Source organism: Struthio camelus, chromosome 1, assembly GCF_040807025.1.
Source record: "Struthio camelus isolate bStrCam1 chromosome 1, bStrCam1.hap1, whole genome shotgun sequence".
Classification (NCBI taxonomy): domain Eukaryota; kingdom Metazoa; phylum Chordata; class Aves; order Struthioniformes; family Struthionidae; genus Struthio; species Struthio camelus.
In genome coordinates this window covers 19,034,120-19,048,600 of record NC_090942.1, presented here as the reverse complement: position 1 = coordinate 19,048,600, position 14,481 = coordinate 19,034,120, and the positions used below count along the sequence as shown (strand labels likewise).

Genomic DNA, 14,481 nt, shown 5'->3' with positions numbered 1-14,481 from the left:
AAAATCATATTTCTCAAATAAGCACCCAATGTGCAAGAATAAGATCTGTTTCAGATGAGGTCAGTATAATAATTTCCATGGGTATTATTTATATTTCGCATGGTACCACGTAAAATCTTTGAGATTTTTTGATTTATTTATATCAAGGATTTGATTTTTCTACTCAACAAATTCCACAGATTTAAATGGGAGACTGTAAAATCAGTCATTTAATATGACCTGTCAGTATTTCATTATTGCAATGCTTTCATTTGCATTCAGTAAGTAAAAGAAATAGGAGAAAAAGAAATGAGGAGAACATTTTCTCTGTTCATCTCTCATAACTATGAAAGAAGTTGCACATCTATTTACAAAGCAGAATTGCAGAGTTACAGGAAACATTTTGATTTTGGACTTGGGATTTTTTTTTTTTTGTTAGTATTATCATCATTGATTAAGCATAAATATTGGGCTTCATATTACACCGTCTTCCAAATTGAATATTGAAACAGGAAGGTGAACTTTCCAAATAGCATTCAGTTTTGGTAATGCCTTTCAATAACCTGTTTTGCTTGCCCTAAACAGCAAAACCTATCACACCATGGGGATGCAGTGTTGTATTCCTTATGGTTATACAACAGTATAAAATAAGGAAAGTCAAAAACTCGTAACTGCCACAGCTTTGCTAAAGCTGAATCATACATTGTTTAAAGAGTCATCATTTACATACAAAAATCATACCAAATACAAGCACCTCAATATTTACAGGAAAGTAAGCTGAATAAATGCACTCAAAATTCACTATGATTCAAAAACATGCTTAGATTTCTGATGTAGCATACAGCTTTGATATCACAGAAAATCTTCTTAATTTGACCAAACTTTCTAACACGGGAAAACGTAAATACTAGTTACAGAAGGAGAAACAAAAAAATTCCTTCACAACACAGAAACAATAACTTAAAGCTTTAATTCTCATTAGATGCTTCTCCCCAGTCTGCTACTATTCATGAAACAAGTATGCTGAATTCATGCCTGGAATCCAAAAATGTAACAGCTCCTGTAATTCTGAATCGCAATTCCAGGTGTTCACCTTCTACCAGCATAGTGCCTTTCAATCCTGTTTTTACATTTACTTATGTTTCTGGGAAGTAAACTAACTCCTTGGTAGTCATTATAGAAGTGGGCTTATATAAACAGCCTATTTTAACTACTTCATGTTTGCCTCCTTCTGTTGAGAGCCCACCAAATCAGAACGTTTTTCTTCAGGAGGAGAATATTACACTATATTTATCACTATAGCAACTAACCTAATTGATTTGATGCAGGTTTTTCTTCCACCATAGGATGGAGCCACTATCCCTAAGTATAAACTAAACATTTAAGGAAGAAAAAAATGGTCAACTTATCATTTTACCATGACAAAGAGAACATAATTGGCTTCAGAAATTAAAGTATAAATTAGAGTCTCATGGACTGTACCTATTTATAAAACATGGCCAGGATATATATCTGTTTAGCTGTCAAGCGGAACTGAGAGTATGGTATTCACTGGTTGCTCCCACTAATAGGGATGACTATGCTGTACAAGAAATATATTCCCAGAAATAAAAACTCACAAACTAATAAGGAGAAGGGGAAGAAATATTCACATAACTGATTTTGGAATAAGCTTAGTCAGGCTAATAAAAAAAGAAAATAAGGAATACATACTGAAAGTTTTCCTTTTAGTGTTATAAAAATACAGAAAAAATATAAAAGTTCTGATTTTTTGGAGCTGTAGGGTTTGACATAAGTACAGTAAAACAATGCTGTGCGAGATAATCAGATATGAAGTACTGTGATTACTTTAATCACATATTTACCTTACATTGTTTTTCACAGGTCTACTCGATGTAAGAGATATAAGTTCGCATACTTTCAAATATCTAAGATGTGTGAAAAAATATGGAACACATTACATTTAAGGAAATACTTTTCTTTTACTTTTTAGGAAATACAGCAAGGTTGTTATTCTTAAAACACAGCTACCCTCCAAATTATGCAAAAAATAAGGCATCAGATGAAAAAGGATTGAATAAAGCCTAGATGACTTTGAAAAGAGTTCCTAAAATTTACAGTATTACCAACAAACATCTCCACAATTTTTTCCTGCATTTTTAGACATTTTCATCCTTGCCACAGGACAAAAACATTTTAACAATTTTTCAACTACTATAGCAACCAGATAAGATGTAAATGATGCTTCATTAACATTTGGAATCACAGTTATCAAATCAGTGAAACATTACATAAATGATGGAGTGTTTTGACACTGCATATTTTGTGCTGCATGGTGTTTTTCAGCTCTATATGGCATGAAGAGTGTACTACATATCTGAGGAATACCATCTACACCGGTTGATAGAAGTCATTAGAAACTGGTCACTTAAGCACACCAGAAATTGTCTTCATACATCAGCTAGCATTTGCATTCTTCAGCATCAGTAAATGATACCAAAAATAAATAATGAACAAGATCTCACAATTCAAATGAACAACTTCTTTCCTTCACTCCTTAACTCCTTCAACTCCACTGTTGAAAATAAATCATTTTTAAAGAGTCTGAGTTTACAGTTAACTCTTTCTGAGGCTATGCTTACAGAAAGTATATTCACAGAAGAATTAGGATTTTCTCATAAAAAACCTGGGACCCTCCAGAGATTTCTAAAGCAAATTTAGTATTTTCAACTACTATTATCCAGCTGAATTCTCTCTAGACTTTAACAATTCATCCTCTAATAGGAATTTTCTGAGACACTTATTTCCTAGAATGCATATAAATTATCTTAAATCTCACAAAGTGCTTTGTATACCCTCTACATTTATTAGCACACTGAATATGGCATTAAGCACAAAATGAAAGTATTCTAAAGCATGGCTTTTTGACATGATTTTTAATGAGAGGTATGATGCAAAATTATTAAATTACAAAAAGTAATTACAAAAAACGTTACTGATGGAATAAGCCTCTCACTGTTAAGGCAGTGAATAAACGGTGTCAGCGTCAAGCGTCCCTGTAACACGCAAAGTAGTGAATTAAAACTTATTTTATCCAATTACAATCTTATTTCAGAAAAGAAGAGACACATCTCTGTTTTTCCAACCGATACAATAAGGCTGGAGGGAATGGAACTGAGGGTGAAGAAATGCAGTAGGTACGCTCCTGAAAACCAGAATCCATTTCCTAGTCATCATAACCTACACCTATCACAGCTCAACATGACAAGCCTAGTGCAAAGTCTTTTATGCTAGCTACAGCTAATGAAAGGAATACACACTACGGGTAAATTACAGATCACAGTCAGCTCAGGCTGGGAAAATACAGTGTAGATTCATTTTGGCAAAGTTGTGCGAGTCCCTCCTGATAAATTACATATTTTTTATTATTGCATAGAAACTGTTTTTTCTGTTCTTCTTGTTGAAAGATTCGCGTTCTGGTACTACGGACAAACGTGTATTTCCCAGTAGTATGGGTATTAACTATATTTATGTTACATAACTGCTTGAAAATTACAATTGCTGAGAGCATTAAAATGAAGCAAGAAGAAATAAAGATGTTTTAAAGCATAAACACGCCAGACACTTGATTCCTACAGATGTCGTATACCTGCAAACCAGTGCAATTAATGGGCGGAGAATCTATCAAGCCTGAAAATGAACTGTACAAAACTCAACTGATAATCTATGTAGCAGCTCTAAAACGGATAGCGTGCCTTTACTATGCTCCTGAGGATATGCTAAGGAAGCTCTGGGGCTTGTTCCAATGCAATTTCACACTCAGGGAATCACATATGATTGCAGTGATGTTAAGACATCTGTCACTGGACTAAGTACGCGCTTCCTAAAGGAATTAACATAAACAAAATAGCTCCTGTTCATGGAAAGTGGATTAGAGTAAAGAGAGCGTGTACGAAGAAGGAGCAGTCCTGAAGAGAGCTGGTAACATCTGACAATAAACAGGGAGCACTGGATCATGGTTGCTACAACTAAAAAGTTTGTTCATAAGATGCACGAGAGGTTTCTGTTCGGATCCGAAACGCCACATCTACAACCTAAGGACACCCCATGCTCCTGAGACACAGCAATATTAAAGCGTTGGTCTACCTGCTTTACCATGGGGCAGTGGGAGTGGGGGCAGAGGAGTCGGGGTGGTAAGTCTAACGCGCAGGAGATAACACCTGTCCGCTTCACACCTTGGCCTTTGCCAGAAGCGTCACCTCAGACAGGAAGGGCATGGATTTACGTCCAGGAAAAGCACCAGGACAAATATGTACTTACTGCAGTAAGCGATTAGGAGACTAGCCAGGATCATGAAAGCCCAGAAAGTCGAGGACATGCTCGGCAAGGCGCTGGCATCTTTCCTACTGCTTCTCCTGGGAGATGGAGCCATTGAAGCCACTTCCCCAGAGGGGGGGAAAGTCAGCGAGGTTCACCAGCCAGCTCTCCCCTTGACTGATGGCCTTTGTCCACGCATAATCCCAAAGCAAGGCATCTTCCACACACCAGGGGCTCCTCAGCAGCAACACGGTCCCGCTGCAAGAAGCATCTTCCAGCCAGAAAGCCAAGGCGACTTCAAGTGCGCAAGACTTCGTGGCCTCAGCCAAGTTTCCTCCGGTGACCGTGGTGAGACTCGCTAGCGAGGTGGATTTGGGCAGGGGGAGGACGTGAGCACCTGGCGTGGTGCTGAGCTTTGAGGGCGTCCCACGAACGAGCCTTTCTTTTTCTTTTCTTCTTTCTTTTTAATTGGCAGAAGTTGTGTGGCTCGTGTTCCTTCTCCCCCCTCCCCCAGAAGGTGAATCCCCTCAGCAAAGGGGCCCGGCCGGGGCGGCGCTGGCGGAGGAGCCCCGCGGGGAGGCCGCCCCGCCCGCCCAACCGCCCGCCCAAGCGCCGCCTTAGGGCGCCCCCCCGTCAGGCCGCCGCCGCCTCACAGCCGCGGGCAGCATGGCGGCCGCGCCGCGGGCAGGGCGCGGGAGCTGCGCGGCCGCCGCCGCCCGGCAGCTGCGCGGGGCGAGGACGATGCGCTCCCGCGCGCGGCACCCGCCGAGGAGGGGCGGCGGCAGAGAAGGAGAGGCCGCCCGCCGGGCGGAGAGGGGCCCCGTGCCCCGGCGAGTCCAGCCTGGTCTCCTTTGCCGGCCGCTCCTCAGGGCTCGCCGGGGCGGAGGCGCGAAGGGCGGCCGGGATCCGCGGCGGGCGGGACACTTTACAACGAGGGGCGGCGGCGGCAGGGTTCCTCCTCTCCGTGCGCCGCTCTTAGGCTCTGCCGCGCCAGCAGCGCCGGCCCTTCGAGTAAAGAGGAGGAGGAGGAGGAGGAGGAGGAGGGAGGGCGGTCACGCCCACAGGTGAAGAGCGCACGGAGCGTCCTTCCCCCGGCGCCGCACCACCTGCCTGTGTCCGTGCCGCCGCCGCCGCGGCAGCTGCCCCCGCCGGCGCACGTACCCCGTCCGGCGGCGGCGGCGGCGCCTCCCGCGTCCCGGCGCTGCCGGCCGCCGCCGCGGCGCTCCCCGCCTCGCCTCTGCCGGCGCGACACCGCCACCGCGGCCTTCCGCCTGTGCGGAGGGCGCGGAGGGCGGGCGGGGGCCGCGGCCCCGGGACGGGGCGGCCGGGCGGGCCGCGCCGCCGGCCGAGGGGGGCGGTGGAGGCAGAGCCGCCCCCGGGGTGGCCCCGGCTTTGCCCCCCCCCCCCCCTTTGAAGCGGCGGCGGCCGCGGGCTCTTTCCGCGCCGCGCCTGCACTGCGCGGCCCGAGGCTCCGCGCTGCCTGCTGCTGAGCGCGGCCGGGGCTGTTCCGGGCCCGGCGCTGGTCGCTGGTCCTTGCGCGGCGCTTCTGTCTCTGCAGTGGCAGTGCCGTGGCAGTGTGAAACCCAATTTAGGGGGCTGCAGCCCTGCATGTGCCCCAGTGGCCTTTATGGTAAATAAAAGACTTAAATGTTTTAAGAGGGAGCAGGTAGCTGAGCTTCTCCGTTTAGATCCTCCTGAGCAGTGTCCTCAAATGAATATATTTAAGTTCTGCACGAGGTAGTCACGCTCCGAGAGTACAGACAGGATTGGCAGATGAGGAGAGGGGCTGGGTCGTGAGAAGGTGTCCCCTTCTGTCCTCTTTGCATAACGAAAACACCCTGAAAAAGTAGATCTACAGTTCTCCAGTAGCCCCAGGTTGGCCTGCTTGTTTGTCGCTTCCATATCTGGACTTAAAATTGTATGACTGATACATTATTTACAAGGCAGGACTGGAGGGAATTCTTTATACAACGACACCTGACTTTACATTTGGAACTAGGGTCAGTTTTGCACCATGAAGACGTTGTAAGTGTAATCTCTTTGATTTCAAATTTGCTTTCCTACCGGAGCAGGCTGCAGCCTGAGCCAGCAGGGCAGGGGGCTGATATGTTCAAGTAATGCTTAGCAGAGATGTTTCTAGAGCTGGCATTTTGCTTTATGTACAATCTCCTCGTCCAAAATGTCATTTTCCTTGGTCTTGTTTTTCAGTGGGAATGTCTGTTCTGTTACAGTTGAAAAATACAATATAGGGCAACTTGCGCATTAAGGCAGCATGCAAGCTTTGTTTTCCACCCACCTATACCACATTAAAGAGCATTTTAATACTATTTTGTATTTAGAGACTAAATCTTTCAGAAACCTTCTATCCCTTACTTAGACACTAGATTTTCTTTGTAAGTCAATATAAATTCCATAGCTCCTTTGGTATCCATTGAAGTATTACTTCAGTCTGAAGTTTTAAAGTAGTGCTGCATAATAAGTTTCTTACAAAAAAATAGAGACTTTCAAATTTCCTATTCTCAGAACAAATGTAAATAAGTATTAGGCAACAAAAATGCCTCAGCATGACGTGCTGCTTTTCATTGCAATTCTAGGACTAACATGTAAATTAAACAGGTTTCTCTAAATATAAAATGAAATTTGATTTCTGTTACACCAGTGTATATTGAACATACTGTTGAATGATATATTTTAACTATTATAAAAAAGGAAAAAAACCCTAGTAGCTTGGCAAGAGATATATGATGTGGCATATATAATCAACTTTAAAGCCACGAGGGATAGCTACAACTGCTTACAGTAGCTTACTGTACTTTTCAGTATAGTCCATAGAATTTTATATAGTAAATCTTATAGTTTACTCATTAAATTGTAGTTGGGCAAGAGAATTTCCTTTGGACATTACAGGCTAGATGAGCAGACAAGTGGACTGAAAACTGGCTGAATGGCAGAGCTCAGAGGGTTGTGATCAGTGGCACAGAGTCCAGTTGGAGGCCTGAGGCTAGCCGTGTCCCCCGGGGTCAATACTGGGTCCAGTCTTGTTCAACTTTTTCATCAGTGACCTGGAGGAAGGGACGGAGTGCCTCCTCAGCAAATTTGCTGAGGATACAGAACTGAGAGGAGTAGCTGATAACCCAGAAGGCTGTGCTGCCATTCAGAGGGACCTGGACAGGCTGGAGAGATGGGCAGAGAAGAACCTCTTGAAGTTCAACAAAGGCAAGTGCAGGGTCCTGCCCCTGGGGGAGAATAACCCCATGCACCAGTACAGGCTGGGGGATGACCTGCTGGACAACAGCTCTACGGAGAAGGACCTGGGCGTCCTGGTGGACAGCACGTTGGCCATGAGGCCAGCAATGTGCCCTTGTGGCCAAGAAGGCCCGTGGTATCCTGCTGTGGCATTTGGAATAGCATTGCCAGCAGGTGGAGGGAGGTGATCCTGCCCGCCTACTCAGTGCTGGTGGGGCCACATCTCGGGTACTGTGTCCAGTGCTGGGCTCCCCAGTACAAGAGAGACATGGAGCTCCTGGCGCGAGTCCAGCAAAGGGCTCCTAAGATGATGAAGGGACTGGAGCATCTCTGCTATGAGGAAAGGCTGAGAAAGCCAGGCCTCTTCAGCCTCGAGAAGAGAAGACTGAGGGGGGATCTGGTCAATGCGTATAAGTATCTGAAGGGAGGGTGCCCAGAGGATGGGGCCAGCCTCTTCTCCGTGGTGCCCAGTGACAGGACAAGAGGCAATGGGCACAAACTGAAACACAGGAAATTCCATTTGAACATGAGAAAAAACTTCTTTCCTGGGAGGGTGACAGAGCACTGGGACAGGTTGCCCAGAGAGGTTGTGGAGTCTCCTTTGCTGGAGATATTTGAAAGCTATCTGGACTCAGTCCTGTGCAATGTGCTGTAGGTGACCCTGCTTGAGCAGAACAATTGGCCTAGGTGATCTCTAAAGGTTCCTTGTAACCTTGATCATTCTGTGATTCTGTGATACGTCCATCTTTCAGTCTGAGGAGTAGGAATCATGACTACTGTTAACATAAATCAAGCCTGAAGCCTGATACAGGAATTAGTTCTTTGCTGATACTAAAAACTGATATTGTTCACTTAAAAGCAGGTAAATTCTGGTGTCTGAGAACTACTCCATTACTCAGAAAGTAAGGTGCCGCTCACTGGGAACAAGGGCCTCAGAGCTGAGGTCTTGGTGTTTCTTTCAACATCTGCCTGTAATAATTTTACATAAGGAATATTATATGAAGCAAGGTTTTCAAACATTACACTCTGATTTCATTGTCAAATACAAGATCAGCCTCAAAACCTCTCTTTAAAAATAATTTTATTTTGCTATTGATATATTATGAAGGTGTGTATTTTGATTTTGAATCCCAGTAACAGTCTAACTCTTCTACGCTATCTTATATTGAAAAATACCTTGCTCTAGATTGGGTCACAGAGTAAAATTCTGCTCTGTGAAAAAGTGGCAGAATGTGATCTTAAATGAATTTACTTGCCTCTTTCTTGTCTCTGCACATAGATTTTCAAGGAAAGTGAGAGGCAGACTTAGTGTCTCCCTCTTCTCCTACTCAGCTGCAGTATTTGCACCTTTGTATGTGCAAAGATGTAAAAACAGCAATTAACATTGTAAAACATGTTAACATACCTTGAATAGGAAAATAGAAACCAAGTTAAAGGCTGTATATCAAGGTGAAATAAACTTGTCAGAAATCAGATTTATTCCCATACAACAGAAGGAGGCAGACCTTCTGTTCTGCCCCTGCTGCTATCGGGGTTGGTACCTACAAGGGAATTAAAATAATAGCTTTGGGATTTATTAAGATAGGGCAGGCTGCTGGCCCCACTGAAAGCACAGGCAAAATGTTTCTGTTGACTTGAAACAGGCATAGTTTCAAGCCTGCTGAATGCTGTATCTGTGTGTCAGCTTGGCCATGATGTGTATACGCACCGCTGCTCCCTACCAGAATGTCAGACCTGTAAAGCATGTGCAGTGATGTTGACCTCTAATACAGGTGCAGCCTGCAGAGGATGAATACTAACATTTATATAGCGCCAAGCATGTGCATGGTGGAAGGAAGGTAACATCTTCAGATCTCGCAGGGAGACCTTCTGTTCTTTCTGAGTTTGCTCATTTACTTTGACATGCAAAGTTTTGAGTAAAATGTGGATAAATTCTGAGGCAGTACGCTGGTTTGGTTTACTTAATAAACAGTCACCAACCCATAATATTCAAGGCAATACAGCTGAGTTTGGCTTTAGATAAAGTGAACTTCTTCAGTTGATTCTAAGTGTTGATTTTTAAAGACAGCACACACACAATCTGTGAATAGTATTTATTGTTTCAAAAGAAATACAAAGAAAATAGACATTAAGCAAATTTGGCCAATAAAAATGCTATTAAAAACATGAATTAAATATAACAAGAGCTATGTAATATGAGCTTGTTATTTTATCTCACCAGAATTATCAGAACAGTACAGCTTATTACTAAAAAAGTGCTCTAACTTTATCTAAATGTTTACCTTTGAAGTAAAGTAGTTAAAAATTCTGTATATACCTCTGTAACAATCCAAAGCACCTATTTAACAACCAGAGCAAGCATCAGAAAAAGTGCAAGGGAACTACAATTTTCTTCTATTTTCCTCAAGAAGAAAGGATCAGTGGAGATTGGTCAGGTGATACAGATTCATGGTTAAAGAAAGAATAACATTTTTAGATAGGAGATTTTGTGAGAATATTTGCTCTCTATATTTACTAATCGTAGGCTCTGTATGAGGGGGAAAAAAAGTTTAAACTAGGTACATGCTTTAATGATTTTATTTATATCTCATTGCATAGCCATGATGGCCATCTAATAGGGAATGTTTTGCTATTGGTTTCCATTAACCAGAAATTTATTACATTTTTGACAAAGAAAGAGGAAGGAAGGAAGAGAGACAGGGAGTGTAGATGCATGCTGATTTAATTGTCAGGTTATAATTTAGAAAGTGATTTCAGCCCTTCAAAAGCAGAAGTCATATTTGAGTCTAAGTGGCTGAGACCTAGATATATCTGCAACTGTGGGATCAGAAACTTAGTTCTCACCTGGTATTTCAGTAAAAGTATTTATTCTCAGAAGTACTTTAAAAACTCATAGAGATAGATTTTGATATGTGTTCATGCATCAGACTTTAATCAAGGTCAAGTAAGCTGCTTGAACACTGTCTGCAATTCTCTAACATTGAAGATGAAGGAGAACAGAAAAATAGTCAACATATAATTAGAAGGAGGCTATTGACAATTAATTCTTTGAGTGACCAAAGCAAAGTCATATTGTTTTATTGCATCATACTGCTTACATGCCAGGTGCTTTCACTGATGAACTTTTGCTGGCTATTACAGACGTGCAGATATGATGTATCACTCATAGACTGTGCCTTTTCACTTAACAGTTTCAAGCTATGAGGTAGTATTTTTTTTTCCAGTCATTACTAATTTAGCTAGTTTTTTCACTCTACTTATCTGTTTACCACATAGATATTGTTTGAAAGACTGTATATTCATGTATTTCCTACTTAACAGGAAAGACCCTCATAAGTGATGGGAAATCCTCACCTGGTAAAACAAAATACTTAAAGTTGTTCACTGACAGGTGTGTTAAGCTATCCAATTATTTGCAAAATCCAAACATAAAAAAGCATGGGAGTGACACTGGAAATATGTTGCCAATACAAAACATTTTTATACTTGTCTGTATAACTGATGTGTTGTCCCAAAATCCCCATTATCATTCTGACCCAATATTATTTATAGAACTCACACTAAAATGCAGAAGAAGTCTGAAGCAGAGATACTTCAGATGCATTTTAATTCCACTTTGTGTCAGAGAGAAGACCACAGTTTTTATATGAAAACTGATACCAAGATAATATCAAAATTTCTGCCATTTTTTCCAAGAAATCAAAGCTACTGACCAAGAAATGAAACGACATTTTGTAAAAATACTACATTCTCACTTGAATCCTTAAATAATGAGATGAAAAAACTCACAGTAAATGTTCATACACAAAAGTAAACAGCCAAAATGTCAGAGTTAAGGTTAAGTTATAATAAAATATAGCTTTTTATAGAACATACTAATAAAATGTTTTATGATGTGGGTGTGTAAGATTGTTTCTTTGCGCTGAGGTAACTACAACTGATGTGGTGGATAAGTACATTTCTGTCACTTAGCAACCTTCACTGGTTTGGAAAAAAAATTTTTTGGTATCTGGAATGCTATTATTGAAAGTGTCTAGAGTTTAGCAAATTACCACATCATTCAGAAGTGAGTCATTACCTGAGCTAGAATGATGCAATATACTGGATTTGACAGCAAGAACAGAAATAACTAACTCACGTACACGGATAATTTAGGAAGATGAGTTATTTTTAAAAGTTAGGGAAGAAATCAGAACATGAAACAGCAAACAAGACCGAAATAAATCCAAATGTAGCAAATTACTTTCACTTCAGTAAATAGACAAAGAGGGATAAGAAATAACTAAATGTGAGCAAATTTATATCTTGGAGATCATAAAGCATTAATCAAATTTGTTGTGGGTTAGATCTAATTTCATTTAGTATATTCAGACGAAAGAGACATTGAATTCAGTACTTGGTCCAAAGTGTCCAAAAGAAGCAGCATTTAATACATAGATATTAACGTACAACATTCTTATGCAACAGATTTAAAGAAAGGGAAGAATAAACCACTTGTTCTGTAATTTATTCCACTTTGTCTTTCTTTGCTCTGATTCCCTTTCATCAGTTTTCTTTGAAAGCCATACCTCATTTCAATAACTTACACATCACCTAGGAGTTAACAAGTGTACGATCACAAAATATCCTTTTTTTCCTCACTTACTGCATGGCCTTTTTCCATTTCTGTGGCAGATAGTTTCGCTATGCTGTGCTCTCCACAGGAGAGAAATTAAAGTATCTTCTGCTTACCTGCATACACACACACACACACACACACAAATATATATATGCACCCATAGTCAGCAGCTACCCATTCAAAAGAAAAAGTGACAGAGCCAGTCTGGCAGGTGCGGGACCCTGAGTGGGAGCGTGCTCCGAAGCCGCAGATGGAGGTATTATGGAACTGATTATCTCCTTCGCCATGGTAATAAGCACCAGAGAGGAAAAGGTATATGTGGCTACCTATGTCTTTCCGACATTTTCTGGAAATCCCACCACTTCTTCACAAACCTCTCTGCAGGAGAAGGAAGGGGTGCTATTGTCTGGTGGTAGCCTATAAGGCTGCTTTCTGAGATCTGACTTGTGTTGCTAAGTCAATAATTTTCCTGGGCAGCTTTGTTCAATTGTTTCAAAGTCTCTTGTTTCCTCAGTTGCTCCTGGAACTGTGAAAGGGTTTAATGATTTCCCTCTAAAGTAAAGGAAGGCACAAACATTTCAGTAATATATCATTAAGGACTCCTCTCAGTGGTATGGCAGTGAATGCAGTCATGCTCTGCCTAAACCGGTACGGAAAATTCAGCAGGAGGCAGTATGTCTGATCAGCAAATGGTGGAAAATTTCTCCAGAAAAATAAGGAGTCTTGGAATAAACTAAGCAAAGCTGCAGATTCAAAAGCTAAAATTTTCATTTGAAACTGACAGGATTGGAAATTAGAAACTATCAGTTTACTGTAAAGCATAATGTACAAACTGTAGCTTATGAGCCCGGTGGACTTCTTTGGAAAAGCAGACAAGCTGTAAGTGATATGCTGAAGAGCAGACAAGGGGTTGATATTTCCAGTGACTTTACAGTCAGGTGAAATGCATGGTTCGTCATCAAACACTGTTTCTATTTTCTGAAACAGGATTTTAGATGTAAAAGGTAGGAGAAGAAAGGATACTAGAAAAGACAATGGCAAATTACAAAAAAGGAGCAATTACATTTTCTTTAGAAAGCTCAAAAAGGTGGATTACTGGCTTACTAGAGAGCTTGTTGGTAAACTCATAATTTCTTTGAGATGTTGGTGTTTTTTGTTTGTTTGTTGTGTTTTTTTGAGAGGGGGAAGGGGAAGAGAGATTCTGAATTACAGAAGTGCTATTTTTTCATACAGCAGTGTACCAGTTTTCTTCTGAAGGTGCCAGTGCCATCTGCATCCTGCAAAATTATATCCATGCTGAAGGATGGCTTTGAATAAAACATCTCATACTCAGGGAACACTAAGCTCACAAAGTCCAGCAAAGGGAAATGCAAAGTCCTGCAGCTAGGAGGAATAATCCCATGCACCAGTACAAGTTTAAGGGCAACCAGCTGGAAAGAAGCTTTGCAGAAGAGCTGGGGTCCTGGTGTCCTGGTGAACACCAACTTGAACATGAACCAGCAACATGCTGCAACTTTGCAGCAAAGAAGGCCAACAGCCTCCTGGATTGCGTTAAGCAGAGCATCACCAACAGGCTGAGGGAGGTGATTCTTCATCTCAGCATTGGTGAGACTACATCTATATCCAGCACTGGGCTCCTAAGAAAGTATGGGGACATATGTCCGTCTCTCTCTCCAGTACAAGAAAGTCATGGACATACTGGAGAGAGTCTGGTGAAAGGCCAGGATGATCATTAGGGTTTGAAGTATCTGCTGTAGAAGAAGAGGCTGAGATAGCTGTGATTGTTTAGCCTGGAGAAGAGAAGGCTCAGGAGGATCTTATCAATATGTGTAAATAACTGATGGGAGGGAGTAAGGAAGTTGGAATCAGCTCATGCCCAGTGAAAGGTCAACAGGCAATGGGCACAAACTGAAATATGGGAAAACCCACTTAAATATAAGACTTTTTTTTTTTTATGGGAGTGGTCAAACACTGGAACAGGTTGCCCGGGAGAGGTTGTGGAGTCTCCATCCTTGGAGATATTGAAAGCCTGACTGCACAAGGTCCTGAGCAACGTGCTCTAGTCAACCTTGTTTTAAGCAGGAGGGTTGGACTAGACAATCTCCAGACATCTCTACCAACCTCAACCATTCTTTAAAAAGTAATCAAACAACACTACATCAATAAAATAGTCTGAGTGTTACAAGTTAGATGCTATCATACATCTTTTTAAGGTACTTGACTACAGAGTAGCATCTAAGATTTTGGGTGACATTCATCCTTTCAGATGGCATGGTGAGGGCTAGGTACCTCAGCACAGGATCTGAACAAAGTCAGCACAT

General features: G+C 41.9%; 1 protein-coding gene across 11 annotated transcripts in view; it reads right to left on the bottom strand.

Moving 5' to 3' along the window:
• TAFA5 (TAFA chemokine like family member 5) overlaps window positions 1-4,892 on the bottom strand; it is a 470,229-nt gene extending 465,337 nt beyond the window's left edge. For 4 of the 11 annotated variants that reach the window (XR_011138818.1, XM_068931123.1, XM_068931136.1 and 1 more), the window contains exon 1: window positions 4,300-4,859. Coding sequence is in view for 8 of the 11 variants with exons in the window: in XM_068931123.1 (XP_068787224.1) it covers window positions 4,300-4,411 (112 nt within the window). In the remaining 3 variants the exon portion in view is untranslated. Of the gene's footprint in view, window positions 1-4,299 lie in introns of all 11 variants that reach the window. The other 7 variants (XR_011138831.1, XR_011138827.1, XM_009689547.2 and 4 more) reach the window with 6 other exon arrangements.
• Between the last annotated feature and the right edge of the window lie 9,589 nt (window positions 4,893-14,481).